Source organism: Perca flavescens, chromosome 2, assembly GCF_004354835.1.
Source record: "Perca flavescens isolate YP-PL-M2 chromosome 2, PFLA_1.0, whole genome shotgun sequence".
Lineage (NCBI taxonomy): Eukaryota > Metazoa > Chordata > Actinopteri > Perciformes > Percidae > Perca > Perca flavescens.
The window spans coordinates 494,525-517,024 of NC_041332.1; the positions used below are offsets into that span (position 1 = coordinate 494,525).

Genomic DNA, 22,500 nt, shown 5'->3' on the forward strand with positions numbered 1-22,500 from the left:
CACACACACACACACACACACAGAGACACACACAGTCACACACACACACACACACACACACACACACACACACACACACACTCACGCACACACACACACACACATAGACACACACACACACACACACACACACACACACACAGAGAGACACACACAGACACAGACACACACACACACACACACACACACAGACACACACACACACACACACTCACACAGACACACACACACACATAGAGAGACACACATAGTCACACACACACAAACACATAGAGAGACACACACAGTCACACACACACACACACACACACACACACACACACACACACACACACACACACACACAAAAAGAGACACACACAGACACACACACACATAAATAGACACACACAGTCACACACACACAAACACACACACACACAGGTACACAGAGAGAGACACACACAATTGTGTTATGTCAGTGTAACAGCTGTGTTGTGTCAGTGTAACAGCTGTGTTGTGTTAGTGTAACAGTTTTGTTGTGTCAGTGTAACAGCTGTGTTGTGTTAGTGTAACAGCTGTGTTGTGTTAGTGTAACAGCTGTGTTGTGTCAGTGTAACAGTTTTGTTGTGTCAGTGTAACAGCTGTGTGTTGTTAGTGTAACAGTGTTGTGTCAGTGTAACAGCTGTGTGTTGTGTCAGTGTAACAGCTGTGTGTTGTGTCAGTGTAACAGCTGTGTTGTGTTAGTGTAACAGCTGTGTTGTGTCAGTGTAACAGCTGTGTTGTGTTAGTGTAACAGCTGTGTTGTGTTAGTGTAACAGCTGTGTTGTGTCAGTGTAACCGTGTGTTGTTAGTGTAACAGCTGTGTGTTGTCTCAGTGTAACAGCTGTGTGTTCTGTCAGTGTAACAGCTGTGTGTTGTGTCAGTGTAACAGCTGTGTTGTGTTAGTGTAACAGATGTGTTGTGTCAGTGTAACAGTGTGTTGTGTTAGTGTAACAGTTTTGTTGTGTCAGTGTAACAGCTGTGTGTTGTTAGTGTAACAGTGTTGTGTCAGTGTAACAGCTGTGTTGTGTCAGTGTAACAGCTGTGTTGTGTTAGTGTAACAGCTGTGTTGTGTCAGTGTAACAGTGTGTTGTGTTAGTGTAACAGCTGTGTTGTGTCAGTGTAACAGCTGTGTTGTGTTAGTGTAACAGCTGTGTTGTGTCAGTGTAACAGTGTGTTGTGTTAGTGTAACAGCTGTGTTGTGTTAGTGTAACAGCTGTGTTGTGTCAGTGTAACAGCTGTGTGTTGTGTTAGTGTAACAGCTGTGTGTTGTCTCAGTGTAACAGCTGTGTGTTGTGTCAGTGTAACAGCTGTGTGTTGTGTCAGTGTAACAGCTGTGTGTTGTGTCAGTGTAACAGTGTTTTGTGTTAGTGTAACAGTTGTGTTGTTAGTGTAACAGTGTGTTGTGTCAGTGTAACAGTTTTGTTGTGTCAGTGTAACAGTTTTGTTGTGTCAGTGTAACAGCTGTGTGTTGTGTCAGTGTAACAGCTGTGTGTTGTGTTAGTGTAACAGCTGTGTGTTAGTGTAACAGTGTTGTGTCAGTGTAACAGCTGTGTGTTGTGTTAGTGTAACAGTGTGTTGTGTCAATGTAACAGCTCTGTGTTGTGTTAGTGTAACAGTGTTGTGTCAGTGTAACAGCTGTGTATTGTGTTAGTGTAACAGCTGTGTTGTGTTAGTGTAACAGTTTTGTTGTGTCAGTGTAACAGCTGTGTGTTGTGTCAGTGTAACAGTGTGTTGTGTTAGTGTAACAGCTGTGTGTTGTGTTAGTGTAACAGCTGTGTTGTGTCAGTGTAACAGCTGTGTGTTGTGTTAGTGTAACAGTGTGTTGTGTTAGTGTAACAGCTGTGTGTTGTGTTAGTGTAACAGCTGTGTTGTGTCAGTGTAACAGTGTTGTGTTAGTGTAACAGCTGTGTGTTGTGTCAGTGTAACAGCTGTGTGTTGTGTCGGTGTAACAGCTGTGTGTTGTGTTAGTGTAACAGTGTGTTGTGTTAGTGTAACAGTGTTGTGTCAGTGTAACAGCTGTGTGTTGTGTTAGTGTAACAGCTGTGTTGTGTTAGTGTAACAGTGTGTTGTGTTAGTGTAACAGTGTTGTGTCAGTGTAACAGCTGTGTGTTGTGTTAGTGTAACAGCTGTGTTGTGTCAGTGTAACAGCTGTGTATTGTGTTAGTGTAACAGCTGTGTGTTGTGTCAGTGTAACAGCTGTGTGTTGTGTTAGTGTAACAGTGTTGTGTCAGTGTAACAGCTGTGTATTGTGTTAGTGTAACAGCTGTGTGTTGTGTCAGTGTAACAGCTGTGTGTTGTGTTAGTGTAACAGCTGTGTGTTGTGTTAGTGTAACAGCTGTGTGTTGTGTTAGTGTAACAGCTGTGTGTTGTGTCAGTGTAACAGCTGTGTGTTGTGTTAGTGTAACAGCTGTGTTGTGTTGTGTTAGTGTAACAGCTGTGTGTTGTGTCAGTGTAACAGCTGTGTGTTGTGTCAGTGTAACAGCTGTGTTGTGTCAGTGTAACAGTGTGTTGTGTTAGTGTAACAGCTGTGTTGTGTTAGTGTAACAGCTGTGTTGTGTTAGTGTAGCAGTGTTGTGTCAGTGTAACAGCTGTGTGTTGTGTTAGTGTAACAGTGTTGTGTCAGTGTAACAGTGTTGTGTTGGTGTAACAGCTGTGTGTTGTGTTGGTGTAACAGCTGTGTTGTGTTAGTGTAACTGTGTGTTGTGTTAGTGTAACAGTGTTGTGTCAGTGTAACAGCTGTGTGTTGTGTTAGTGTAACAGCTGTGTGTTGTGTCAGTGTAACAGCTGTGTGTTGTGTTAGTTTAACAGCTGTTTGTTGTGTTACTGTAACAGCTGTTTGTTGTGTCAGTGTAACAGCTGTATGTTGTGTCAGTGTAACAGCTGTGTGTTGTGTTAGTGTAACAGCGTTGTGTCAGTGTAACAGCTGTGTATTGTGTTAGTGTAACAGCTGTGTGTTGTGTCAGTGTAACAGTGTGTTGTGTTAGTGTAACAGCTGTGTGTTGTGTTAGTGTAACAGCTGTGTTGTGTTAGTGTAACAGTGTGTTGTGTTAGTGTAACAGTGTTGTGTCAGTGTAACAGCTGTGTGTTGTGTCAGTGTAACAGCTGTGTGTTGTGTCAGTGTAACAGCTGTGTGTTGTGTCAGTGTAACAGCTGTGTTGTGTCAGTGTAACAGTGTGTTGTGTTAGTGTAACAGCTGTGTTGTGTTAGTGTAACAGTGTGTTGTGTTAGTGTAACAGTGTTGTGTCAGTGTAACAGCTGTGTGTTGTGTTAGTGTAACAGTGTGTTGTGTTAGTGTAACAGTGTTGTGTCAGTGTAACAGCTGTGTGTTGTGTTAGTGTAACAGCTGTGTGTTGTGTTAGTGTAACAGTGTGTTGTGTTAGTGTAACTGTGTGTTGTGTTAGTGTAACAGTGTTGTGTCAGTGTAACAGCTGTGTGTTGTGTTAGTGTAACAGCTGTGTATTGTGTTAGTGTAACAGCTGTGTGTTGTGTCAGTGTAACAGCTGTGTGTTGTGTCAGTGTAACAGCTGTGTGTTGTGTTAGTGTAACAGCTGTGTTGTGTTAGTGTAACAGCTGTGTTGTGTTAGTGTAACAGCTGTGTGTTGTGTCAGTGTAACAGCTGTGTGTTGTGTCAGTGTAACAGCTGTGTGTTGTGTTAGTGTAACAGCTGTGTTGTGTCAGTGTAACAGCAGTGTGTTGTGTCAGTGTAACAGCTGTGTGTTGTGTTAGTGTAACAGCTGTGTTGTGTTAGTGTAACAGCTGTGTGTTGTGTCAGTGTAACAGCTGTGTGTTGTGTTAGTGTAACAGTGTGTTGTGTTAGTGTAACAGTGTGTAGTGTTAGTGTAACAGTGTGTAGTGTTAGTGTAACAGTGTGTTGTATTAGTGTAACAGTGTGTAGTGTTAGTGTAACAGTGTGTAGTGTCAGTGTAACAGCTGTGTATTGTGTTAGTGTAACAGCTGTGTGTTGTGTCAGTGTAACAGCTGTGTGTTGTGTTAGTTTAACAGCTCTTTGTTGTGTTAGTGTAACAGCTGTTGTGTCAGTGTAACAGCTGTGTGTTGTGTCAGTGTAACAGCTGTGTGTTGTGTTAGTGTAACAGTGTTGTGTCAGTGTAACAGCTGTGTATTGTGTTAGTGTAACAGCTGTGTGTTGTGTTAGTGTAACAGCTGTGTGTTGTGTCAGTGTAACAGTGTGTTGTGTTAGTGTAACAGTGTGTTGTGTTAGTGTAACAGCTGTGTGTTGTGTTAGTGTAACAGCTGTGTTGTGTTAGTGTAACAGTGTGTTGTGTTAGTGTAACAGTGTTGTGTCAGTGTAACAGCTGTGTGTTGTGTTAGTGTAACAGCTGTGTTGTGTAAGTGTAACAGCTGTGTGTTGTGTCAGTGTAACAGCTGTGTGTTGTGTCAGTGTAACAGCTGTGTGTTGTGTCAGTGTAACAGCTGTGTTGTGTCAGTGTAACAGTGTGTTGTGTTAGTGTAACAGTGTTGTGTCAGTGTAACAGCTGTGTGTTGTGTTAGTGTAACAGTGTGTTGTGTTAGTGTAACAGCTGTGTGTTGTGTCAGTGTAACAGTGTGTTGTGTTAGTGTAACAGTGTTGTGTCAGTGTAACAGCTGTGTGTTGTGTTAGTGTAACAGCTGTGTTGTGTAAGTGTAACAGCTGTGTGTTGTGTCAGTGTAACAGCTGTGTGTTGTGTCAGTGTAACAGCTGTGTGTTGTGTCAGTGTAACAGCTGTGTTGTGTCAGTGTAACAGTGTGTTGTGTTAGTGTAACAGTGTTGTGTCAGTGTAACAGCTGTGTGTTGTGTTAGTGTAACAGTGTGTTGTGTTAGTGTAACAGCTGTGTGTTGTGTCAGTGTAACAGTGTGTTGTGTTAGTGTAACAGTGTTGTGTCAGTGTAACAGCTGTGTGTTGTGTTGGTGTAACAGCTGTGTTGTGTTAGTGTAACTGTGTGTTGTGTTAGTGTAACAGTGTTGTGTCAGTGTAACAGCTGTGTGTTTTGTTAGTGTAACAGCTGTGTATTGTGTTAGTGTAACAGCTGTGTGTTGTGTCAGTGTAACAGCTGTGTGTTGTGTCAGTGTAACAGCTGTGTGTTGTTAGTGTAACAGCTGTGTTGTGTTAGTGTAACAGCTGTGTGTTGTGTCAGTGTAACAGCTGTGTGTTGTGTCAGTGTAACAGCTGTGTGTTGTGTTAGTGTAACAGCTGTGTTGTGTCAGTGTAACAGCAGTGTGTTGTGTCAGTGTAACAGCTGTGTGTTGTGTTAGTGTAACAGCTGTGTGTTGTGTTAGTGTAACAGTGTGTAGTGTTAGTGTAACAGTGTGTAGTGTTAGTGTAACAGTGTGTAGTGTTAGTGTAACCGTGTGTTGTGTTAGTGTAACAGTGTGTTGTGTTGTGTCAGGGAGGGGGACCAGAGTCTGCGTGTGCTGCCCCGGTCCAGCGTGGACACTGGGATGGGACTGGAGAGACTGGTCAGCGTCCTGCAGGGGAAACGCTCCAACTACGACACGGACCTGTTCACCCCACTGCTGCACGCCATACACCAGGTAACACACACACACACACACACACACACACACACACACACACACACACACACACACACACACTGCTGCACGCCATACACCAGGTAACACACACACACACACACACACACACACACACACACACACACACACACACACACACACACTGCTGCACGCCATACACCAGGTACACACACACACACACACACACACACACACACACTGCTGCACGCCATACACCAGGTAACACACACACACACACACACACACACACACACACACACTGCACGCCATACACCAGGTAACACACACACACACACACACACACACAAACACACTGCTGCACGCCATACACCAGGTAGCACACACACACACACACACACACACACACACACACACACACACACACACACACACACACATACACACAACCACACACACACACACACACACACACACACACACACACACACACACACTGCTGCACGCCATACACCAGGTAACACACACACACACACACACACACACACACACTGCTGCACGCCATACACCAGGTAACACACACACACACACACACACACACACACACACACACACACACACTGCTGCACGCCATACACCAGGTAACACACACACACACACACACACACACACACACACACACACACACACACACACACACTGCTGCACGCCATACACCAGGTAACACACACACACACACACACACACACACACACACACACTGCTGCACGCCATACACCAGGTAACACACACACACACACACACACACACACACACACACACTGCTGCATGCCATACACCAGGTAACACACACACACACACACACACACACACACACACACACACACACACACACACACACACACACACACACACACACACACACACACACACACACACACACACACACACACACACACACACACACACACACACACACACAGACACAAACACACACACACACACACACACACACACACACACAGACACACACACACAGAGACACACACACACACACACAAAACACTGCTGCACGCCATCAACCAGATAACACATGTGGTCAGTGGTGGAAAGTAACTAAGTACATTTACTCCAGTACTCTCCTTCAGTCCACATGCTGAGGTACTTGTACTTTACTTGAGTCTTTTCTTTTCATGTTACTTTCTACTTCTACTCCGCTACATTTCAGAGAGAAATACTGGACTACTTCACTACATTCATCTGTTACAGCTTTAGTTACTAGTTACTTTAGTTACTCCACTACATTCATCTGTTACAGCTTTAGTTACTAGTTACTTTAGTTACTCTGCTACATTCATCTGTTCCAGCTTTAGTTACTAGTTACTTTAGTTACTCCACTACATTCATCTGTTCCAGCTTTAGTTACTAGTTACTTTAGTTACTCCACTACATTCATCTGTTCCAGCTTTAGTTACTAGTTACTTTAGTTACTAGTTACTTTAGTCACTAGTTCCATGTAGTTTATAAATCTGATGTGTGATTCTAAAGTAAACTAGCCGACAGTATAACAGCTACAGTCAGCTGACCTGATGAGACACACAGCTGTAACTGAAGGAACTTCTCACTGCAGGACTTTAACTGTAACTGGCTATTTATACAGTGTGGTATTAGTACTAGTATTACAGTGTTGTAGTAGTACTAGTATTACAGTGTGGTATTAGTACTAGTATTACAGTGTTGTAGTAGTACTAGTATTACAGTGTGGTATTAGTACTAGTATTACAGTGTGGTGTTAGTACTAGTATTACAGTGGTATTAGTACTAGTATTACAGTGTGGTATTAGTACTAGTATTACAGTGTGGTATTAGTACTAGTATTACAGTGTGGTATTAGTACTAGTATTACAGTGTGGTATTAGTACTAGTATTACAGTGTGGTGTTAGTACTAGTATTACAGTGGTATTAGTACTAGTATTACAGTGTGGTATTAGTACTAGTATTACAGTGTGGTATTAGTACTAGTATTACAGTGTGGTGTTAGTACTAGTATTACAGTGTGGTGTTAGTACTAGTATTACAGTGTGGTATCAGTACTAGTATTACAGTGTTGTATTAGTACTAGTATTACAGTGTTGTATTAGTACTAGTATTACAGTGTGGTATTAGTACTAGTATTACAGTGTGGTGTTAGTACTAGTATTACAGTGTGGTGTTAGTACTAGTATTACAGTGTGGTGTTAGTACTAGTATTACAGTGTGGTATCAGTACTAGTATTACAGTGTTGTATTAGTTCTAGTATTACAGTGTGGTATTAGTACTAGTATTACAGTGTTGTATCAGTACTAGTATTACAGTGTGGTATCAGTACTAGTATTACAGTGTGGTATCAGTACTAGTATTACAGTGTGGTGTTAGTACTAGTATTACAGTGTGGTATCAGTACTAGTATTACAGTGTGGTGTTAGTACTAGTATTCCAGTGTGGCTGTTCCAGCGGTGTTGTCATGGTGACGTGTGTGTCAGGTGTCGGGGGCGGGCCCGTACGGCGGCAGGACGGGTGCAGCAGACCGGGACAGCGTGGACATGGCGTACCGCGTGGTGGCCGACCACCTCCGCACGCTGTCAGTCTGCATCGCTGACGGAGTCCACCCGGGCATGTCGGGGGCCGAGTGAGTCATCCTCCAATCAGCTGTCTGTCTCTCTGTCTGTCTCTCTGTCTGTCTGTCTGTCTGTCTGTCTGTCTGTCTGTCTCTCTGTCTGTCTGTCTGTCTCTCTGTCTGTCTCTCTGTCTTTCGGTCTCACTGTCTGTCTCTCTGTCTGTCTGTCTGTCTGTCTCTCGGTCTGTCTGTCTCTCTGTCTGTCTGTCTGTCTCTCTGTCTGTCTGTCTGTCTCTCTGTCTGTCTGTCTCTCGGTCTGTCTGTCTCTCGGTCTCTCGGTCTCTCTGTGTGCCTGTCTGTCTGTCTCTCTGTCTGTCTGTCTGTCTCTCTGTCTGTCTGTCTGTCTGTCTCTCTGTCTGTCTGTCTCTCTGTCTGTCTGTCTGTCTCTCTGTCTGTCTGTCTCTCGGTCTGTCTGTCTCTCTGTCGGTCTGTCTCTGTCTGTGCAATTATTTTATGTATTTTCTTAGGATGTTCATGCCATGTTCATGCCATGTTCATGGCATGAACATGGCATGAACATGTCCCTTTATGAGGTTTTTTAACATTAATATGAGTTCCCCCAGCCTGCCTATGGTCCCCCAGTGGCTAGAAATGGTGATAGGTGTAAACCGAGCCCTGGGTATCCTGCTCTGCCTTTGAGAAAGTGAAAGCTCAGATGGACCAATCAGGAATCTTCTCCTTATGAGGTCATAAGGAGCAAGGTTACCTCCCCTTTCTCTGCTTTGCCCGCCCAGAGAATTTGGCCCCCCCATGAGAGAGAGACATCATGGCTTTCAAACAAGCAAAGTGGCAGTTGGTCAAGGTCACACCCCCACCCTCTACCTTGCCCCCCCCCTCTCTCCTCCTCAATTGCTACAGACACAGAAATGGCACATCCTAAGGAAACTCATTGTGGGACTGGCTCTAGTGGCTGGAATTCTGCACCAACGCTGAATTTCGGGAAAGAGACTTCAGATACAGTATTAGGGGACCACTAAGGTCTATATAAAAGAGACTTCAGATACAGTATTAGGAGACCACTAAGGTCTATATAAAAGAGACTTCAGATACAGTATTAGGGGACCACTAAGGCCTATATAAAAGAGACTTCAGATACAGTATTAGGGGACCACTAAGGTCTATATAAAAGAGACTTCAGATACAGTATTAGGGGACCACTAAGGTCTATATAAAAGAGACTTCAGATACAGTATTAGGGACCACTAAGGTCTATATAAAAGAGACTTCAGATACAGTATTAGGGGACCACTAAGGTCTATATAAAAGAGACTTCAGATACAGTATTAGGGGACCACTAAGGTCTATATAAAAGAGACTTCAGATACAGTATTAGGGACCACTAAGGTCTATATAAAAGAGACTTCAGATACAGTATTAGGGGACCACTAAGGTCTATATAAAAGAGACTTCAGATACAGTATTAGGGGACCACTAAGGTCTATATAAAAGAGACTTCAGATACAGTATTAGGGACCACTAAGGTCTATATAAAGAGACTTCAGATACAGTATTAGGGACCACTAAGGTCTATATAAAAAGAGACTTCAGATACAGTATTAGGGACCACTAAGGTCTATATAAAAGAGACTTAAGATACAGTATTAGGGGACCACTAAGGTCTATATAAAAGAGACTTCAGATACAGTATTAGGGGACCACTAAGGTCTATATAAAAGAGACTTCAGATACAGTATTAGGGACCACTAAGGTCTATATAAAAGAGACTTCAGATACAGTATTAGGGGACCACTAAGGTCTATATAAAAGAGACTTCAGATACAGTATTAGGGGACCACTAAGGTCTATATAAAAGAGACTTCAGATACAGTATTAGGGACCACTAAGGTCTATATAAAGAGACTTCAGATACAGTATTAGGGGACCACTAAGGTCTATATAAAAGAGACTTCAGATACAGTATTAGGGGACCACTAAGGTCTATATAAAAGAGACTTCAGATACAGTATTAGGGGACCATTAAGGTCTATATAAAAGAGACTTCAGATACAGTATTAGGGGACCACTAAGGTCTATATAAAAGAGGGTGTGTGTGTGTGTGTGTGTGTGTGTGTGTGTGTGTGTGTGTGTGTGTGTGTGTGTGTGTGTGTGTGTGTGTGTGTGTGTGTGTGTGTGTGTGTGTGTGTGTGTGTCAGGTTGGTGTTGAGGAGGATTCTGCGGCGGGCGGTCCGGTTCTGTGTGGAGGTCCTGCAGGCTCCTCAGGGAGCCCTGGCCAGCCTGGTTCCTACTGTCACACACACACTGGTAAAATACATTTGCCATAATCCCTCTGAACACACAGACACACACACATATAGTGCATTTGTGGGGACTTGTCATTGACATAATGCATTCCCTAGCCCCTTACCCTAACCTTAACCATCACAACTAAATGCCTAACCTTAACCATAACCTAATTCTAACCCTAATCAACTAACCCTCAAACAGCCCTTTAAACTTGGGGGGTCCAGAATTTTGGCCCCACAAAGCTGTCCGGACCAGACACGTATAATGTATTCCCGGTTTTTGGACCCCACGAATATAGTTAAACAGCAACACACACACACACACACACACACACACACACACACACACACACACACACACACACACACACACACAGCAATATGAAAACATTCATGATATTTATTACATTGGTTTTGACGGACTACAAATGATTCCTACTTTCTGTCTTTGTTGTTCTTTCTTTCTTACCTGTTTTTTTCCTTCCTTCCTTCCTCCCTTCCTTCCTCCCTCCCTCCCTCCCTCCCTTCCTTCCTCCCTCCCTCCCTCCCTCCCTCCCTCCCTCCCTCCCTCCCTCCCTTCCTTCCTTCCTCCCTCCTTCCCTCCCTTCCTTCCTCCCTCCCTCCCTCCTCCCTTCCTTCCTCCCTCCTTCCCTCCCTTCCTTCCTCCCTCCTTCCCTCCCTTCCTTCCTCCCTCCCTCCCTCCCTCCCTTCCTTCCTTCCTTCCTCCCAGGGTGATGTGTATCCAGAGCTCCTCAGAGAGTCAGACAGGGTGAGTCCAGCCACAGACCCAGGAGTTGATTGACAGCTGCTGCTGCTCTCAGATCACTTTGAACACTTTCTCCAAGAACTCCAAGTCTTTTATTTATTTTTATATATATATATATATATATATATATATATATATATATATATATATATAGAGCCGGGACTTTAACGCGTTAATTAAGATTAATTAATTACAGACTTTAATGCGTTAATTTATTACACAAAAAGTAACGTTAAACATTTTTTACGCATTTTAATCACACTTATTTTTGCACCGCGGGACGTTTCTCACTGGATGAGTTTCGGCGGACCGATTATACTGGAGCACCAACTAGTGTTCATGGCTTCAGACCTTTTATATACGTCAATGCTTCAGACCTTTTATATATGTCTATGCTTCAGACCTTTTATATACGTCAATGCTTCAGACCTTTTATATATGTCTATGCTTCAGACCTTTTATATACGTCAATGCTTCAGACCTTTTATATATGTCAATGCTTCAGACCTTTTATATATGTCTATGCTTCAGACCTTTTATATACGTCAATGCTTCAGACCTTTTATATATGTCCTTTTAATGCTTTCAGACCTTTTATATATGTCTATGCTTCAGACCTTTTATATATGTCAATGCTTCAGACCTTTTATATATGTCAATGCTTCAGACCTTTTATATATGTCAATGCTTCAGACCTTTTATATATACGTCAATGCTTCAGACCTTTTATATATGTCAATGCTTCAGACCTTTTATATATGTCAATGCTTCAGACCTTTTATATACGTCAATGCTTCAGACCTTTTATATATGTCAATGCTTCAGACCTTTTATATACGTCAATGCTTCAGACCTTTTATATATGTCAATGCTTCAGACCTTTTATATATGTCAATGCTTCAGACCTTTTATATATGTCAATGCTTCAGACCTTTTATATACGTCAATGCTTCAGACCTTTTATATACGTCAATGCTTCAGACCTTTTATATATGTCAATGCTTCAGACCTTTTATATACAATGCTTCAGACCTTTTAATGCTTCAGACCTTTTATATATGTCAATGCTTCAGACCTTTTATATAATGCTTCAACCTTTTATATATGTCAATGCTTCAGACCTTTTATATATGTCAATGCTTCAGACCTTTTATATATGTCAATGCTTCAGACCTTTTATATATGTCAATGCTTCAGACCTTTTATATATGTCAATGCTTCAGACCTTTTATATACGTCAATGCTTCAGACCTTTTATATACGTCAATGCTTCAGACCTTTTATATACGTCAATGCTTCAGACCTTTTATATATGTCAATGCTTCAGACCTTTTATATATGTCAATGCTTCAGACCTTTTATATACGTCAATGCTTCAGACCTTTTATATACGTCAATGCTTCAGACCTTTTATATACGTCGATGCTTCAGACCTTTATATATGTCAATGCTTCAGACAACAACAAACCACAGTGAACATGAACGAAGAAGCTGACGAGACCACTTTGGTTGGCTCCGAGGACATTTTGTAATAAAAAACGAACGGATGGAGGCGTCGATTAGAGCATGGTTGTGTGCAAGCTATGCAACAAGGAATCCTCATATCACCGCAGCACATCGAGCCTCAAGTATCACCTCGACGCAAAACATTTAGCAGCTAGCGTGGACGTTAGCCCGACTCCGAGTACAAGGACCCACACCCAACCTACACTCCACCAGATGACTGGTTTAAGGACCAGGGTAACTACGTCTGAATGTACTTGAAAGTATTGTGTTTTACTTAAAAAAACATAGTTTACAGAAGGTCTACCTACCTATAGGCTACCTGAATTTCTGAAATGTACTATATTTCTAAATATGCTATTGCTACACTTAATGGCAAAATTGCACTGGTCTGCTGGACTTGGTTGAACAAAAATAAACAATATTGTGTTGCTTAAGCTTATGTATTCAGTCATTATTCAATGGTATACTAAAAATCCATGTGAAAAAAATTACTTCTCACTGTTGTCAGGTCAAATATTTATGGAATTAAAATGCGATTAATTTCGATTAATTAATTACAAAGCCTGTAATTAATTAGATTAATTTTTTTAATTGAGTATATTTTATATATATATATATATATATATATATATATATATATATATATATATATATATATATATTTATATATATATATAGCTCATTCTTACATTAAATCAAACCTTAAGGTCTTGCCTGAAACTGGTATTCCTTTTATTTTCACAACATATTGTTCCAAGAAGTAATTAACCATCACAGTCACTAATAAAAATGACAAAATATCTCCTCAGCTTAATGGTTTGTGTTCCCCAAAATGAGCAGGATGACAGAACAGCTGTGTAATATCCTCCAGTGTAGCTGTAATAAGCAGGGTGACTCCCCTCTTTATTTGTGACATATGCACCTCTGGTACTGTATATCCTGACTAGCCAGACCCACATCCAGATGTTGGGTCTGGGAACTCCCCATTGGCAGGGCTCAATCTAAGGGGCGGGATAAAAGGTTGTCTTTCAGATTCCCTCTGCACCAATAGGATAGCACTACAACCAATCAGAGCAAGGCTTGTTGAGAGATTCAACCTTTACACTCCCAACACATCTCTCTTTTTTAAGAATGACTTCAGAGCCATTCTTTGTTCTTTTCTCAAAGAAAAGCTGAACTCCAAGTCTTCCTGAAGACCTCCGTTCACCAGCAGCAGCAGCAGCTATAAGCCCCGCCCACCCGCTCTATACACCATGTGATTGGCCCGGCTAGAGTTTGGTTTTTCCAGCTTGCAAGCCAATGGAGAGTTTCTAGACGACCCTGGCTGCTATTACATTTGCTGCCTCCAGGCTGGTCTAGACTTCTAGGCTCCCTCTGGTGCTGACCTTCTGTTCTGTAAAACCTCTTTCAGATCATGGACGTCATCAACGAGAACGAGGCTCACTTCCTGTCGTCTCTGCAGCAGGGCAGCCGGCTGATCCTCCGCACTCTCAACAGAAAGGACTACAAACATGGAGACTTCCCTGGTCAGTGCCTCCCCAAGCTACTACAACTCCCATCAGCCACCTGTTCAGGCTGCAGCCACCGGGAGTTATTCAGTTAACTCTTTGGTCAAGTCTGACCTGTATTGAAAGCGACTAATATCACAAATTTAGGTTTCTTCCAACCAAAGAGCCCAAAAATAACCTGGATGGTTCCATGCAACGCTCTTTACAAGAAGTATTCAAATGTTTAAATAGCGCCAAAAACTTTAAAAAAGACAAAAGCCTCAAAACACTTCAAGCAAGGCAATAAATGTGTTTAAAAAAAGCGACAAAAACATTAAAACTTGTCAAAAATGTTTTTAAAAAAGCTTTGAAATATGTGTCGAAGAAGTGTTCATTTTGAGTTTTGATGTTGGAGGAAAACCCGAAGTTAAAGGAGACGCTGAACTTACGTCTCAGACTAACCAACACTTATTCAATTTTATAGCATTTAAAAACAATGAAATGGTTTCAAGAGAGAATCCTGAGTGAACTGTGACAGTCTGTGATTATCATCAACAGCCTCTGATCTTAACTTTTAGTCAAAGTCTTAATAACTTCTGCTCAAACGCATTTGCTCGGCATATCCATCTGGGAACTTTCCGTTGGAGAACTTTTGGGAAGGGGCGGAATACTGGTTATTTGATTGGATGAACCATCTGTCTATCACCTATGTTAGTGATAGACGGGCCAAATCAACCAATCAGATCCACGAAGCATATGAAAATACAACCACAAGCCCGCCCCTGCTGCTGCAGGCAAAGCATAGCTCGTTAGCTCAGCATGCAAGCAACATGTCGGTAAAGGAGATTTGCCGTTTGTTTGAGAATTTAGGAATAAAAGGCACCATTTCAGGTTCCCGGACCATATTCCAAAAGAAGGATCCAAGAGAAAAAAAGCATTAGCGAGCGGCTAACAGAATTAGGGCTACCGCTGGCTGATAATACTGGTTAGCTGATTGGATAAACCATCTGTCTATCACCACCTAACCCGCCTCAAAACCAACACTGATTGGCCCGGTCGTTTGGCTAACGGCTCCAAATAATCTCTGCCTCAAGATGTCAGACTGATCTGCGAGTGGAAAACTGGAGCTCGCCAGATCAGGACGGTCTCACGAGGCTATCAGAAACCACTGATATAAAGAGTTTTAAGTCTGGAACCATGACAACCAGCTACCAGATGAAGTGAGCATAAAAACATTGTATTCAGCGCAAAAAAAACATTTTGAAAATGGCAAAAAAGTCAAAGATATAAGACCATGTAGAGAAACTATCAGAGACTTCAATGGTAGAAGCTGACTATCACAGTCAGAGATGACTGCACTAAACCACAGGTGGGACCTGTTCTAAGGGTGGTCATCCCAGTCTTATATCAAAATAACTCCATAAAGGTCACAGAACTAGGTCCCCATACCTCCTACTCAGTGCCAACCAATCAGAGCAGACTGAGCTTTTTCAGGAGGGGGTCTTAGAGAGACAGGGCTTGAACAGAGTACTTCAGACGGAGGGTGAATACAGGTATATTCTGACGCACACTATGAGAAAAATAAAGTAGTGAACACTAAAGCATGTACACATATTTTAGTAGAAACCCAAATACAATTATGAACCTGAAAATTAGAATAATACGGAAACTTTAAAGAAAACTATTTTATTGTTTCTCCTGGACCTTTGATTTCCTTCGTTTGGTTAATATATATGTTTGTGTGTTTAATAATATCGGGGTGTGTGTGTGTTCCAGCCGCGGTGGCCTGGTCTCTGCACAGGGACCTGGGGTTCCCTCTGGACCTGGTGGACCTGATGTTGGAGGAGCGAGGAGTCCAGGTGGACCGCCCGGCGCTGGACCGCCTCATTGCCCAGAACCAGAAGGTAAAGACTCTCTCTGACAGGTTTTAGTCTCAGAGAACCAGAAGGTAAAGACTCTCTCTGACAAGTTTTAGTCTCTATAGAACCAGAAGGTAAAGACTCTCTCTGACAGGTTTTAGTCTCTATAGAACCAGAAGGTAAAGACTCTCTCTGACAGGTTTTAGTCTCTATAGAACCAGAAGGTAAAGACTCTCTCTGACAGGTTTTAGTCTCAGAGAACCAGAAGGTAAAGACTCTCTCTGACAGGTTTTAGTCTCTATAGAACCAGAAGGTAAAGACGCTCTCTGACAGGTTTTAGTCTCTCTGACAGGTTTTAGTCTCTATAGAACCAGAAGGTAAAGAATCTCTCCAGAAGGTAAAGACAGGTTTTAGTCTCTATAGAACCAGAAGGTAAAGAATCTCTCTGACAGCTTTTAGTCTCTATAGAACGAGAAGGTAAAGAATCTCTCTGACAGGTTTTAGTCTCTATAGAACCAGAAGGTAAAGAATCTCTCTGACAGGTTTTAGTCTCTATAGAACGAGAAGGAAAAGAATCTCTTTGACAGGTTTTAGTCTCTATAGAACCAGAAGGTAAAGAATCTCTCTGACAGGTTTTAGTCTCAGAGAACCAGAAGGTAAAGACTCTCTCTGACAGGTTTTAGTCTTATAGAACCAGAAGGTAAAGACTCTCTCTCTGACAGGTTTTAGTCTTATAGAACCAGAAGGTAAAGACTCTCTGACAGGTGAAGACTCTCTCTGACAGGTTTTAGTCTTATAGAACCAGAAGGTAAAGACTCTCTCTCTGACAGATTTTAGTCTCAGAGAACCAGAAGGTAAAGACTCTCTTACAGGTTTTAGTGTCTATAGAACCAGAAGGTAAAGACGCTCTCTGACAGGTTTTAGTCTTATAGAACCAGAAGGTAAAGACTCTCTCTGACAGGTTTTAGTCTTATAGAACTAGAAGGTAAAGACTCTCTCTCTGACAGGTTTTAGTCTTATAGAACCAGAAGGTAAAGACTCTCTGACAGGTTTTAGTCTCAGAGAACCAGAAGGTAAAGACTCTCTCTGACAGGTTTTAGTCTCAGAGAACCAGAAGGTAAAGACTCTCTCTGACAGGTTTTAGTCTCAGAGAACCAGAAGGTAAAGAATCTCTCTGACAGGTTTTAGTCTTATAGAACCAGAAGGTAAAGACTCTCTCTCTGACAGGTTTTAGTCTTATAGAACCAGAAGGTAAAGACTCTCTGACAGGTTTTAGTCTCAGAGAATCAGAAGGTAAAGACTCTCACTGACAGGTTTTAGTGTCTATAGAACCAGAAGGTAAAGACGCTCTCTGACAGGTTTTAGTCTCTATAGAACCAGAAGGTAAAGACTCTCTCTGACAGGGTTTAGTCTCAGAGAACCAGAAGGTAAAGACTCTCTCTGACAGGTTTTAGTCTCCGAGAACCAGAAGGTAAAGACGCTCTCTGACAGGTTTTAGTCTCTATAGAACCAGAAGGTTAAGACTCTCTCTGACAGGTTTTAGTCTCAGAGAACCAGAAGGTAAAGACTCTCTCTGACAGGTTTCAGTCTCTATAGAACCAGAAGGTAAAGACTCTCTCTGACAGGTTTTAGTCTCAGAGAACCAGAAGGTAAAGACTCTCTCTGACAGGTGTTAGTCTCTATAGAACCAAAAGGTAAAGACTCTCTGACAGATTTTAGTCTCAGAGAACCAGAAGGTAAAGACTCTCTCTGACAGGTTTTAGTCTTATAGAACCAGAAGGTAAAGACTCTCTCTGACAGGTTTTCGTCTTATAGAACCAGAAGGTAAAGACTCTCTGACAGGTTTTAGTCTCAGAGAACCAGAAGGTAAAGACTCTCTCTGACAGGTTTTAGTCTCCGAGAACCAGAAGGTAAAGACTCTCTCTGACAGGTTTTAGTCTCAGAGAACCAGAAGGTAAAGACTCTCTCTGACAGGTGTTAGTCTCCGAGAACCAGAAGGTAAAGACTCTCTCTGACAGGTTTTAGTCTCCGAGAACCAGAAGGTAAAGACTCTCTCTGACAGGTTTTAGTCTCAGAGAACCAGAAGGTAAAGACTCTCTCTGACAGGTTTTAGTGTCTATAGAACCAGAAGGTAAATATGCTCTCTGACAGGTTTTAGTCTCTATAGAACCAGAAGGTAAAGAATCTCTCTGACAGGTTTTAGTCTCTATAGAACCAGAAGGTAAAGAATCTCTCTGACAGGTTTTAGTCTCCGAGACCAGAAGGTAAAGACTCTCTCTGACAGGTTTTAGTCTCTATAGAACCAGGAGGTAAAGACTATTTCTGACAGGTTTTAGTCTCAGAGAACCAGAAGGTAAAGACTCTCTCTGACAGGTTTTAGTCTTATAGAACCAGAAGGTAAAGACTCTCTCTCTGACAGGTTTTAGTGTCTATAGAACCAGAAGGTAAAGACGCTCTCTGACAGGTTTTAGTCTTATAGAACCAGAAGGTAAAGACTCTCTCTCTGACAGGTTTTAGTCTTATAGAACCAGAAGGTAAAGACTCTCTGACAGGTTTTAGTCTCAGAGAACCAGAAGGTAAAGACTCTTTCTGACAGGTTTTAGTCTCCGAGAACCAGAAGGTAAAGACTCTCTCTGACAGGTTTTAGTCTCAGAGAACCAGAAGGTAAAGACTCTCTCTGACAGGTTTTAGTGTATATAGAACCAGAAGGTAAAGAATCTCTCTGACAGGTTTTAGTCTCCGAGACCAGAAGGTAAAGACTCTCTCTGACAGGTTTTAGTCTCTATAGAACCAGGAGGTAAAGACTATTTCTGACAGGTTTTAGTCTCAGAGAACCAGAAGGTAAAGACTCTCTCTGACTGGTTTTAGTCTCCGAGAACCAGACGGTAAAGACTCTCTTTGACAGGTTTTAGTCTCAGAGAACCAGAAGGTAAAGACTCTCTCTGACAGGTTTTAGTCTCTATAGAACCAGAAGGTAAAGACTCTCTCTGACAGGTTTTAGTCTCAGAGAACCAGAAGGTAAAGACTCTCTCTGACAGGGTTTAGTCTCCGAGAACCAGAAGGTAAAGACGCTCTCTGACAGGTTTTAGTCTCACAGAACCAGAAGGTGAAGACTCTCTCTGACAGGTTTTAGTTTTTAATGTGTGAACTTAAAGAAAGCTGGAGGTTGTTGTTTTTTGACACTTTAATGTTCTTTTAATGCTTTTTTGTAACACTTTCTTTACGGGATCCCTTTTATGGGATATTGTTAGATGCTCTATTTTCTTGCGTTTTATTTTCCCTGTGAAACCGACAGCTGGAGGGCTTTTACTGTTTGATTTGATGATGTAATGAAACATTTGTCTCTCTGTCCCCTCAGGTGAAGTCGGACCCTCAGCCAGGTGTTCAGTCGGCGCTGACGTTGGACGTCCTCAGCCTGGCAGAGCTGCAGCGTCTCAGAGTTCCTCACACCGACGACAGCCTGAAATACCAGTACAGACTGGACCAGGACCGATACGGTACGTTACCAGAACAGACTGGACCAGGACCGATATGGTACGTTACCAGAACAGACTGGACCAGGACCGATATGGTACGTTACCAGAACAGACTGGACCAGGACCGATACGGTACGTTCCCAGAACAGACTGGACCAGGACCGATACGGTACGTTACCAGAACAGACTGGACCAGGACCGATATGGTACGTTACCAGAACAGACTGGACCAGGACCGATACGGTACGTTACCAGTACAGACTGGACCAGGGCCGATACGGTACGTTACCAGAACAGACTGGACCAGGACCGATACGGTACGTTACCAGAACAGACTGGACCAGGACCGATACGGTACGTTACCAGTACAGACTGGACCAGGACCGATACGGTACGTTATCAGTACAGACTGGAGCAGGGCCGATACGGTACGTTACCAGAACAGACTGGAGCAGGGCCGATACGGTACGTTACCAGAACAGACTGGACCAATACCCGATACGATGCGTTACCAGAACAGACTGGACCAGGACCGATGCGATGCGTTACCAGAACAGACTGGACCAGGACCGATACGGTACGTTACCAGAACAGACTGGACCAGGACCGATACGGTACGTTACCAGAACAGACTGGACCAGGGCCGATACGGTACGTTACCAGAACAGACTGGACCAGGGCCGATACGGTATGCGTTACCAGAACAGACTGGACCAGGACCGATGCGGCACGTTACCAGAACAGACTGGAGCAGGGCCGATACGGTACGTTACCAGAACAGACTGGAGCAGGGCGATACGATACGTTACCAGAACAGACTGGAGCAGGGCCGATACGTTACCAGAACAGACTGGACCAGGACCGATACGGTACCAGAACAGACTGGAGCAGGGCCGATACGGTACCAGAACAGACTGGAGCAGGGCCGGTACGGTACCAGAACAAAAAAAAACGTTGGAAAATGTGAGAGTTTTCCCAGCATGCAGTGCGACAGTAGTGGCGCTCTCCAACGGCCAGGCGTTGACTTATTAACCCCATGGTTCTGACAGTGATCCTGGTTGTTTTTGTGGCAGTTTTCCCAGCATGCAGTGCGACAGTAGTGGCGCTGTACGACGGCCAGGCGCTGGTGTCGGAGGTCTCGGAGGGTCAGCGCTGTGATGTCATCCTGGATCAGACCTGCTTCTACTCGGAGCAGGGGGGGCAGTCACATGACCTGGGCTACTTCACCCGGGACACACTGCAGGTCAGCTGACACTCACAGGGGGACAGGTGCATCATGGGAAGACTAGCTGCTCAGAGGGGGACAGGTGCATCATGGGAAGACTAGCTGCTCAGAGGGGGACAGGTGCATCATGGGATGATTAGCTGCCGGGGCCTTTTTTATTCATTCAAAAAGCAAAAGTTTGAAAACAGTAAAAGCCAAACCAACCTTAAATGTAAACACTATTTTTAAACTCTCTTATGGTTTTGAAGGTATGTAATTTAGATATTTTAATTTTCTTTTGTTTAGTTTTTTCTATCAATATTTACTCTCTATATTTGTCTTTTTGTTCTACATATTAGGGATGTGCATTAAATCAAATTTTAGATTATGATTTTGTCTTTTAACGATCACTTAAACAATGTAAAAACAGAAACATGATTATATTCTACATTGCCTGTCTCAGGACGTCCTGTTCCCTGTGGAGGCCGTGGTCCTGGCGGGGGGGTACGTGCTCCATCAGGTGACCGCCACCGACCGCCTGAAGACCGGAGACCAGGTCCAGCTGCACCTGGACCAGGTAGAGCCTCTGTCTTTGTCCTCTCGGGGGGGACACATGGGGAGTCTCTGCTCTGTTTAGGTGTTGAGGGATTTATGTGGTTCTGACTGAGCTTTATGTCTCTATTCTTCTCTAAGAAACCAACACTGACATATAGCTCTGGTATATGCTTTGTTGTTTTGTTTCTGTTGTTTGAATGTTACCTGGCCATGTACCTACCTGGGGGGACCTGTCCATGGTGCTGAAACAGAGCCTTATTAGAACAGAGAACTGTCCGTGGTGCTGAAACAGAGCATTGTTCCTAAAACAGAGGGTACCTGTCCGTGGTGCTGAAACAGAGCATTGTTCCTAAAACAGAGGGGATCTGTCCGTGGTGCTGAAACAGAGCATTGTTCCTAAAACAGAGGGGATCTGTCCGTGGTGCTGAAACAGAGCATTGTTCCTAAAACAGAGGGGATCTGTCCGTGGTGCTGAAACAGAGCATTGTTCCTAAAACGGAGGAAACTGTCTATGGTGCTGAAACAGAGCATTGTTCCTAAAACAGAGGGGACCTGTCCGTGGTGCTGAAACAGAGCATTGTTCCTAAAACAGAGGGGACCTGTCCGTGGTGCTGAAACAGAGCATTGTTCCTAAAACAGAGGGGACCTGTCACGGGTCTCCTGAGGTTCTGGGGGCTGTTAGGGAGCTGGGGGGGAGGGGTGTCTTGTGGTTCTGAGAGCTGAGGGACAGGGCTAGCTGACTATGTTTCTCTCTTGGTATTGTAGTGCTTTGTAGTGGAAACTATGGGGGTCGCTTGTTTCAGGTGGTTGTAGAATTTGATGGATCTGATGATTTTTTCTATGGTAATTTGGGGGGGTGGTATTGGCCTAGTTCTGCTCAGCAGGCGTTATTTGGGATGTGTCTTGGTAGGTGTAAAAGGAAACAGAAACTGTGCAGGAGGTCCAGGTGTTGTTGTAGGCCTTCTTCTGTAGGGGACAGCAGGACTAGATCATCAGCATATAACAAACATTTGATGTCAGTATCTCCCAGAGTGATACCAGGGGATTTGCCAATTAATTTATATAAATGTTGAACAGAGTCGGGGACAGGCAGCATCCCTGTTTCACTCCACGTTCTTGGGGAAAGAAATGTTTGTTGGTGGCCAATTTTAACTGAACATTTGGTGTTTGTATACATAGATTTTATGATATTGTATGTTTTTCCTCCAATACCCATTTCAATCAATTTATA

At 43.1% G+C, this 22,500-nt stretch overlaps 1 protein-coding gene across 1 annotated transcript in view; it reads left to right on the forward strand.

Annotated features, from left to right (window-relative positions):
- aars2 (alanyl-tRNA synthetase 2, mitochondrial (putative)) overlaps positions 1 to 22,500 on the forward strand; it is a 45,936-nt gene that overhangs the window by 12,320 nt on the left and 11,116 nt on the right. The window contains exons 6-14 of the mRNA XM_028596831.1: positions 5,410 to 5,554; positions 8,040 to 8,185; positions 10,327 to 10,435; positions 11,147 to 11,185; positions 14,100 to 14,214; positions 15,952 to 16,079; positions 19,393 to 19,531; positions 20,584 to 20,753; positions 21,178 to 21,291. Coding sequence (XP_028452632.1) covers positions 5,410 to 5,554; positions 8,040 to 8,185; positions 10,327 to 10,435; positions 11,147 to 11,185; positions 14,100 to 14,214; positions 15,952 to 16,079; positions 19,393 to 19,531; positions 20,584 to 20,753; positions 21,178 to 21,291 — 1,105 coding nt within the window. The remainder of the gene's footprint in view (positions 1 to 5,409; positions 5,555 to 8,039; positions 8,186 to 10,326; positions 10,436 to 11,146; positions 11,186 to 14,099; positions 14,215 to 15,951; positions 16,080 to 19,392; positions 19,532 to 20,583; positions 20,754 to 21,177; positions 21,292 to 22,500) is intronic.